The sequence below is a fragment of the Pseudopodoces humilis genome, chromosome 6 (assembly GCF_049639895.1).
Source record: "Pseudopodoces humilis isolate 2021_Gansu_Grassland_sample_001 chromosome 6, ASM4963989v1, whole genome shotgun sequence".
In the NCBI taxonomy this organism is placed as follows: Eukaryota; Metazoa; Chordata; class Aves; order Passeriformes; family Paridae; genus Pseudopodoces; species Pseudopodoces humilis.
Genome location: NC_142205.1, coordinates 47,471,589 through 47,481,368, shown reverse-complemented (window position 1 = coordinate 47,481,368; position 9,780 = coordinate 47,471,589). Strand labels below are relative to the sequence as shown.

At 43.0% G+C, this 9,780-nt stretch overlaps 1 protein-coding gene across 4 annotated transcripts in view; it reads left to right on the top strand.

The window, feature by feature from the left end:
* Positions 1-1,128: 1,128 nt before the first annotated feature.
* The window catches only part of NPNT (nephronectin), a 48,512-nt gene continuing 39,860 nt past the window's right edge, over positions 1,129-9,780 (top strand). For all 4 annotated transcript variants that reach the window (XM_088056806.1, XM_014259418.2, XM_014259423.2 and 1 more), the window contains exons 1-2: positions 1,129-1,215; positions 2,524-2,624. In XM_088056806.1, coding sequence (XP_087912932.1) covers positions 1,145-1,215; positions 2,524-2,624 — 172 coding nt within the window. In that variant the 5' untranslated portion in view covers positions 1,129-1,144. The remainder of the gene's footprint in view (positions 1,216-2,523; positions 2,625-9,780) is intronic.

Here is a 9,780-nt window from a genome sequence, read left to right as displayed (position 1 = left end):
GTGAAGGGTTTTGAGGGTGGAAAATGCTCTGCTCAGAACTACCAACTGAAATCTGAAGCTTTAAGTTGTGGTTGATATCCAGCTATTTCCTGAAGGGCTTGGCTTTGTGTTACAGCACAAACCAGAGAAAATCCTTGTTTGCTGCTTCTAAGCTACAGCCAGACCCTTGTAGGAACAGCTGATGAGCTTTAGCCTTGATGTGGGCACAAATCAAACGAACGCTGTAACTCAGTCCAAGTGGTTGACCCCATCTATCTGAAATCAGAGAGATCTCAGATCAGCTCTGACCCTAAACTGGTGACAGGCTGCTATTAGAAGTGTCCTTTGGCAAGTCCCAAAGCCGTAGTTCATAGAAACCAAACAAAAATAAGGGCTATATTTTAACATGTTAGTAGAACAGATACATGTTAGTAGTACAGATACAGTCATTGCTCTTGGTAGTGGTGCAAGCACATTACACGATGTGTGGTTAGTGTTTAAACTTATCACTTTTGCTTCCGGACAAGGGCTGGGACACCTGATGTCACACATGCCAGCGCCTGAGAGCTATTAATAGGAGTGTTAGAGACAGGGAAAAATCATATACACCTTGTAAGTCTTTAAAAAGCTTTGTTGTTAGGGAGGTTTTGTTGGTAGAAGAAAGCCAAACCATAACTCTCTTGGCTTTAGACGGGAGCTTTGCAGAGAGGAGGGCGTAACCATCGTCCTTCAGGAAGCTCAAGATACAAAAGCTCATGACGAGGAAGCCCACCCTCCTCGGTGCCCCCAGACTGCGGTTTGTGCCTCGCTGTCCGCAGCAGCTGGGGCTCGCTGCCGCTCTCTCCCGCCCCAGGTGTCCCACGCCCGCCAGGTGCCCGTGGCGGGGGAGGCGGCCCCGGGCGGGCCTCGGGCGCCTCTGCCGGGGGCGGGCGGCGCTGCCGCTCCCCGCGCCGCGCCTCCTGCGCCTGGCAGCCAGGCGGGCGGGCAGGGAGCTGGAGAGGGAAAGGGAGGGCGCCGAGCCCGCCGCCGCCCCGGAGCTGTGGCAGTGCGGCCGGCCCGGGCGTCAGCCGGACCCCCGCCCGCCCGGCAGCGGGAGCGCCCCCGCCGCCACCGCCCGTCCGCCCGCCCGGGGCCGCCTCGGCGGCCGGCGGAGCCCCCGCCGGCCATGGAGCTCTCCCTGCGGCTGCTCCTGGCGTCCTGCCTGTCGCTGGGGGCGGCCGGGGAATTTGACAGAAGGTAGGCGCGGGGAGAGCGGGGGCGGCGGCCGGGACCGGCCGGGCAGGACGAAGTCGGGGTTCCCTCGTGGGGAGAGCGGAGGGAGCCCGGGCTCTCCCCTTTTTGACTCGGGGCGCCGTGGTGGCCCCCGGGCTCCTGCCTGGCACCGGTCCCCGGCGAGGCGGGGCGGCCGGAGCCCCCGATCCCCGGTGCGGGCGGCGCCGCAGGTGGAGGCGCGGGGCCGCCGGTGCCGCTCCCGGCGCTCCCCGGCACGGAGCCCGCCGGCCCCAGAGCCTCCCGCCGAGCGCCGCGCCTCGCTCGGCAGCCGAAACACGGGCTTAGCTACAAGAGAAGTTCATTGCTCTGGCGGGGCTGCGTCCCGCAGGAATTAAAAACAAAGCGCATCGCGTGCTGTAGAGATAAAATTAGCTTACTGACGCCCGGAGGCACTCGAAACAGACGGCGGCGGAGATCGCGACTCAAGTTTTGACACGAAGCTCGGGGCGCGTATGCCCGCGGGCCGTGTCGCGTCGTGTCGTGTCAGGTGTCGCGACCGGCGGCGCTGGCACTGAGCTGTGCGGGGCAAGCGGCCAGCCCGACCCCCGCCCTCCCCGGGGCTTCTCCTTTTTTTACAGGGTTTGTTCAAATGCAGCGCTCACGGGATTCCAGCCTGTCGTCAAAAGACATTTCTGATTCGTGTCAGTAGTTTATAACTGTGTGAGGCCGTGGTATCTTTTCCTTGGAACAAGGGAAGACTACAGCTCTCCTTGTATGTTTAATTTCTGTTTAGCAGTCCAAGAAGCTTTTGTTTTCATTCTTTTTTTTTTTTTTTTTATTTTATGTTTCAGTGAGAAAGTTTGGCCGTATCAGTGAGAAAATTTTGCCATATATTGTGAACTAAAACAAAGCCTAAACTTTATGATGGCGTTTATTCCATACTATAAATTCTGTTTCAGACTTCTGAACTTCTGGTTCAGTGCCAGCCTGGGAGTGGCAGCAGTGAGCATACTGCAAAGCATCTCAGCTTTTTCAGGCTTTGCTCAGTTATCCCAATTACCTTTTCCCTCCTCACCTATTGTCATTTACATTTTTTGAACTAAACCAAATATTAATGATAGAAATATCCTAGGCTCAGCTGAGAGCAGTTACTCCCTTCAAAAAAGGTAACAAAACCCCAAAATACATCTCTGTGCAGAAGAGGTTTTTGCTGTTCTTTGTCTTTTGGGTTTTTTTTGCTTGGTTGGTAAGTTTTTTGGTTTTTTTTACTCTAGTATGATTTTAGTTACTTTCAAACTGTTTCACCAGGCTTTGTTGAACTGTCTTGTACAGGTGGCCCAGACAAATAGTGTCGTCTGCAGGACTGTGTCGGTTTGGGAGCAGAATCGACTGCTGCTGGGGCTGGGCCCGTGTGTCCTGGGGACAGTGCCAACGTGAGTATCACTGCTGCTGGGGCTTCTAGTCATTTGTAGATAAGGCTTGGACACACCTAGTCACGTCTTCACATGTTCACACACATCCTTACAATGCAGGGCTAGGCTTTTGCACGTGTGTGCCTGACTGACTTAGAAGGATGCTGTCATGTTAAAATTCTGTCTGTTTTTAACAGTGCTAAAAAGTAAGGTAACATGGAGCTAGGGCAATGAGAATTTGGAAAATTTTTTTTGATATCTGCTTCATTTTGTGCTCTGATCTGATAACCTGGTGTAACTACAGTGTTACAGGCACTGTAGGGGGATAATATTTGCATCCAAAAGGAAACCAAAATTACTGATGCTTCACTTAGAAAATTGATGGAAATGTTCCAATTAAGTATTAAGCTCAAGTATTCTTTCAGTAACCCCAAACTAAAGAAATAAATCTGCCTGACAGCATCCTTTCCCTGGGTCACACGTGAAGAGAAACATCTTTGAGATTCTCACATATGTCTAGACTCTTCGATATGACTGCAGGATAAACCAGTAGATAAGTCTTCATCATTAATTACACCTTCAATAGGAATTCTGTGGATGCAGTTAGTGTAGAAGTTAAAATTGTTGGAAGTGATGTAGAGACCTCAGTTTGGTAAAATTACAACCTTTGATACTGTGGATGCTTTCTGATCTGTTAAACACTCATACATGAGGGGCATCCTGAAGTTTTTGCAGGAGCAAGCCTACAAACACTGGTCCTTAGCTTTATTTATTTATTTAGTGGCTTCTTTAAATTTAGACACAAAGGTATGTGGACAAGATGATTTTCTGCCAAGCCATTTTCAAAGAAAAACAGGTGTTAAATGCTGTAAGTTTCATAGTCTGCAGGGCAAATATTTGGCAAAACATAGGAAAAGCCTTGAAAACGCAACTCTCAGCAAAGGTTTTGTTCAAATCTGTAAACAGCAAGACTGGTTTCTCTCTTTCAAAATATCTTGGAAGCCCTCAGGGTTTAATAGATACGTAAGATGACTAGTAAAAAATGATGGAAAGTACTTCTGGAATACAACATCCCTGATACTGTTTCTTTGATGCAGAGTTCTCAGGCTGATACCTCTTAGGCCGTACCATGAATAATTCTGGGTTTTAGGGCTCTCATTGGTAACAAGTAGTCTGCTCCTTGGTATGAATATTAAAGAAGAAGAATGCATAGTAGGTTGATTGAGGCTACTCCAGAGGCAATGGGATCTATGGCCACCTTTCATGATGCAGTTTTATTTGAAAATCATTGTGTGTTTAAATGTTAGAGGCTATGAAGGCTTAACTGGCAAATACCAGTATTTTGCACTGTTTAAAAAAAACAAACAAAACAAAACCAAAAGAGTCCAGACTACTGTGTCACTGTGACTCTTTCTTAGACAAGTTGTCTCCTATGTTGTGACCATAAATCACATCTCATGTTTAGGTGGAAGTCAATTTCTCATTATTACCAAATCTGATTTGTGTTTGCATTTTTATGACCTTGGGAGACAGGAATAGCATAAAGTGATACTATCAAAAGATTCATAATTAGAAATTGGAAATGAGACAAAATTAATAATACACAGAAAGTATAATTTACTTTTTGTTCTTTGAATTTTGTCAGTACAGTAATTTTTAGTGCTAGCTTTTCCAGATTCTATAAATGCTTTTTTATTTTTTTTCTTCCCTTAAAGCTAAAGGTAGATGAATTCTCACCTCCTTCCATTGCATTTTAGTCCATTATTCACAAATTTGTTTCCATGCACGTTTAGAAGACATGTAGATGGGTACTTTCTGGGATCTTCTCCAGTAATTTGGACCAGACTTTCAAAGGAATACAATTATCATTTAGGTGTCAAAAAGCATTTTCCCCCTCTTTTTTCTTTACATGCTGATAATTTTTGAATTGCTGGGTCAGAAGAGTCTCAGGTATTTAGGTGAAAATTTTACTAAAACAATCGTTTTAAATGGGAGACAAACTATTGGCAAAATAAAACATAAAAATCTGCCCCAGTTGCGGGTGGTGAAAATTCCAGATGTATCACAAAGCAGGAGATTACACTAAATGAAAGTGAATCTCTCTAGTGCTTGCAGCCAAATAGAAAATCTGTAGTCAACTCTCCACCTTGGGAATGTGGCACCCAGTATGAAGGATTAACCTGGCACAGAAGGCAACATTCCTGGCCTCAGAAGAAAACCTGGGTAATTCACTGTACAAAGGAATATCACTGAAAATTTTCCAAAAAGCCAAGTGCATGATTATTTCTTCTGCTTTCTCCCTGGTCAAAGGTAAAGCTCTTAGCTATGTCCCCAAAATGAGTGGCATTAATAGATGTCAGACTTTCTCTACTAGCTGTACATTTTCTTTGTTGTTTTAGTATAAGTTCTGTTTGCACAAGGAAAACAATTATAGAGTCAGGCTTAAAAATTAGTGGTGAGACACAATTTATAAATGTCTCCAAAAAAGAAGCTTCAACTACTTAGGTAATAATGCTGAGCTTTTTATTAGTGACTTGGAATTGCTGTTTTTCTAAGCAGCTTGAGCCATCCTGGTATGCCTGCAACTGCTACAGCACCTTTGGACTCCCTCACCTGCTTACTCATGCAAAATTGACCATGCAGGCACTAATTATCTCTGAATTTATCCTTCTGACAACAAATGTAAGGTGAGAGCCATGCTGGAGCCAGAGTGGAGCAGGCACACAGATACATGACAGGGTGGTCCCAGTCTTCAGAGACCTCTGAACTGTGATGAGCCAAGGGCAAGTGGTCACAAATATACCTGGATATGTTTTCTGCTGTCCAGCTGAGCTGCCCCACCAAGCACGTGTGGGCATGCCCTCTGCCCACAGCTCTTCAGAAAAAAATGTTTGTTTCAACCAGCTGTGTGATTTAAGGTAATGGTTTAATTGCTTAAGCCTGGATGTCAGCTCTAACAGAGCAGGAGTGTGGTGCAGCTGATGAGTGCCATGAGGGCCTTAAGCCTTGGTGACTCGGTGCTCCTGATCTTCCATCCATAATCCATCCAAAGGGTTGCAAATGGAAACTGAACTGTGTTAGCTAAACTTGGTTTTGTGAAGTATGAAGTTATTCCTTTTATGTCCCTCTGACTGGCAAAGGAGTGCACATGGAGCATAATCGTGCTCAGTGCTGCTTAGCAACGTCACTCAGCTGTCTTCTGCTCTTATAAACATGTAGGAAGAAGTTGAAATAGGGCCTTCCTTTAATTTGCACTTCTTTCTTTGCAAATCCCCTCTGTCCTCTTTACACCAATCAAGACTCGTGCACGTAGGTCTGATCTGTCTGTAAACTTGCTTCCAGAGCCTGCAGTGTCAGCTGTAACATCTCAGCCAGTAGAAATATTTGCTCTGTGGTGACATGAAATTCCCTTCCCAAATGCCCTTTCAAATTCCAGTAAATGTGCTTAGAAGGTGTCCTTCAAACTGAAACAATCGAGACCCTTGAAACAGGTTGGATTTTTTTTTGTCTTTTTCTTTCTTGCATGTTTTGAACACCCAAGTGGGATCCATGTTTAGGCACTAGATGGATTTTGAGATTGATAAAAGTATAGGCATGTTTTCAAAGGGCCTGAACAAATGTTAACTCAAATTCACTGGCATTTCTTAGTCCTCGTAAATTGAAAATCCACCTGCACTTGTTTAGTGGCTTAGATTTAGAACTGTGCATATCTTCCATCATTAACATAACTAAGTAGCTTTTCTTAGATTTTGATTTGGTATGTAAACCAGATTAATTAATTAAACCTAGTCTGTAGAAAGGCTAATTTGGAAACAACAGAAGTTATGTTTGAACATCAGCTATTTGTTCCCAGAAAGTGCCCTCATCATTGATAGAGTTGATCCTTTACACTGAGGGACTCACAGCATCAGTGCTCTAAAGTTAGATATTAAATATCCCACTTGAAATTAGTCCAAAAATCCCATGTTGTTGCCCAGCCTGCGGGATTTACTCGCACTTTAATTGGTAGGAGTGGGAGTAATTGCTGTAAGAGGGAGTAATCACACAAAACCTGTGTGAAAGATGGTGTGTTGATAGAGCACCTTATGAAATATGTGTGAAAATAGGGTTGTTGTTGCCTTGCTTTGTGTCTTACTGTTGTGCACGCAGCTGAGCTGTAACCCAGAGCAAAAGTGAGGGTAGAAGGAGTTTCTTCTGGATTTCTTTTCTCAGAGCAGGGGAGGTGACTTTCTGTGACAGAGTATTTTTGGTGAAAGCAGGTGTCAATAGCACATTTTTAATTCCTAAATTCTTTTGCTTTGTAAGGCAACTGCATCTGTGGTACTGAATATGTTGTCCTGACCCAGAGCCCATTCAAGGGGTTTTAAAGGACAAAGGGAAGACCAAGTCAGGACATGTATCCTTGCAGAAACACAAAAAATAATTATTTGTGGGTATTTTTGCCACTCATTTATCCAGGTTCCCTCAAAACTATTCTTAAAACTAATGGTCTGTCTGCCTCTTTTTTAGCTGGCTTACAAATATCTCTGTAGTTCTTTCAAAAGGTATAAAAATGGTTTCCACCTGTGTATGTCTTTCATAAACAAAATACTCCTGCTTTGAACCTGGCTGTGTCTGTTTGTAATTGATTTGTACGCCATTTATATATGTTCAAAGTACACTACAGATGTAAAGATTGTTTCAAAATTTTAGCTGCAGTTTAACAGCAAAAAACTGTAGAAAGAGATAATCCTTTAACATAGATTTAAAAGGTTAAGCAGGATTTTAAAAAGGAAAGCAATATGAAGTGGCTTGAATTCTCATTCTGGATTACAGTTTGGACAACTCCTTTGCTAGAGGTGATGGCAAAAATGGTTCCTTTTGCTGTGTTAACATAGATACAGAAGAGGAGACTAGATCTGCAGCTTCTATAAACAAATAGAGCTCTACTGTCAGATCCTCTGCTGACAGAGCCTGTGTGACTGTCGGAGTCAGCAGATCACGTCTGATTGATAGAAAGTTTGACCAACAGAAGATGCTTAACAGGACTAAAATTTAACTGAACCATGGGTTTGATAAGCAGTGATATCTGATGACTTCACCCATTTCTATGTGTAATTCTCCTTAAACAGTAAGAAAAGTCACACAACCTCTCTCAAGAAGGGGTGATGAAGATCAGTGTGCTCTTTCAGAGAGCCCATCAGTTATAACTCCACCTGGTTATCTCCCTGTGCTGAGGTTTGAGTGTTTTACCTAAGAAGCAAACCCAGAATAGGTCAACAAAGTTGTTTTCCACCACAACTGGCTTAAAGACCTAGGGACAGAACAGTCAAGAATGTATAAAGTCAAGCCATCAGTTTACACCTCCCCTTAACTTTGCATCATCAAAAAAGTGTTAATTGAAGGATGTCAGGCTGGCATTTAGATTTAGGCAAACCTAGTAGAAAGCATATGATTTCAGGAAGTTATAAAGAGGACTTGCAAGAGGGAGGAGCTTGTACAAGTTGATCTATAGCAGATGCAGGCATAACTGAGTGCTTTGCTGGGAACTGTGCATGCTGCTGCCTTCTCACAACCCTTGGAAAGGCTCTTGCAGTGTCTGTGCTGCTGCCCCTTTCCTAATGAGCTCAAAGGCTGTGTACCTGTTCTGTGCAATCTCTTTACAGGGGTGGGAGGGGGAGGAAGCAGTGGCTGTGCTCTCATTGATGCATAGAAGATTTTGTATAGCTAACAATGAAGCTGCTGGGAGTTTACCCATATAAATCATCCTACACATCAATGGGAGAAGAGGCCATGGGCTGCTTAAGACTTCTGTTTCCTGCACATAACTTTGCTTTCAGTGGAAATGGCAATTCTGTATAGCCCGCGATGCACAAAAATAAAACCATGATTGTGTCAATAACGAGCTGTGAAAGTACTGGTTTCCAGGAGGCTGATCTACTAGCAGAAACATCCTTGAAGTCAGTAAGAGTTTTGCTACTGAATTTGTGGTTGCAAGATCACAGTCTGAATTAATGCATTGTGTTGGCAGTGTCTAATAAATACTGGTATGAAGCATGTCTGCTTCTTATAAAATGATTGATATTTTTGTGCATCCCTGATACTTTTCAAAGAAAAGGCATTTTATACAGAATTGCAATACTGCTTTACACTGCTATTCAAGAATAAAAATGAGGTTTTGCTATTTTTATTCAGTTTTTTTCCCCGGTTTAGAACCGTTTTGCCTATAAAGCATGAATTTACTGTGTTAAAGATACAGTATCCTTTTCCATTTCCCTACTGCATTCTTCATGCACTTCATATGCATATTAGTAGTTTTGCAGCCCACTTTTTTTTCTAAGGAAATGTCATCAGTAACATGATTTGACCTATCACAACTGTAGTATATTTGTAATTGCATCTTCTCTGAAAGCCCTGCAGCAACCTGAGGAGCTTCCTTCCACTGTAACCAAAGGGACTTCCTAGTTAAAACAAATTTAAACTAGTATAAGTTGCAATCATAGAAAACCCTTAAGTGTTGGTCACACACTGCTTAAAATACAAAGAGCTGCTGTTGTTGTTGTCCCAGCCTGCTATCACAAGGCTGTGTAGTCTAACAAGCCATGCTGCTAGCATTAAATTTATTGGCAAATAAATTGATTTCAAATAGCCTGATACGTATATCTGTGTTTTCATCTTATTTCAGTTCTGTAGCATATCTTGTTTCATGTGGTAGCAAGAACTGAAAATGTTTCTCAGTGCTACTTTTAATTTAGATGACACTGCATTTTCAAACATTATAAAAATGACCAGTAAATTTGTATGCCAACATGTTTTTTGGTTGCAGATGTTCAGATACATGTAAGTGGGTGTGATTTTAATTGCTCTCAAATTAGCATCCAGATGCTAAGCCTTTGTGTTTGAGCTGTGGAGACACAGCATTAAATTAAAAATATATACCCATACTTAAAAGAAAGGATACTGTGTCTTTAAGAAAAGCATTTGTGTTCTGTTGATGGACATGTTGAACCTGAACTGTGAAACATAAGAATTTTTATAACTACTTACTGTATGAAATTTGACAAAGTGGAGTTCCTTAGTTGATTGAATAAGAATAGCATCACATCATTATATTTAATTTCTCTTATGTATCAGAATGTGTTTGTTAAATCTAATCATGAAATACTGATGTATTTCTATTTTTAAATGTGTACCAGAA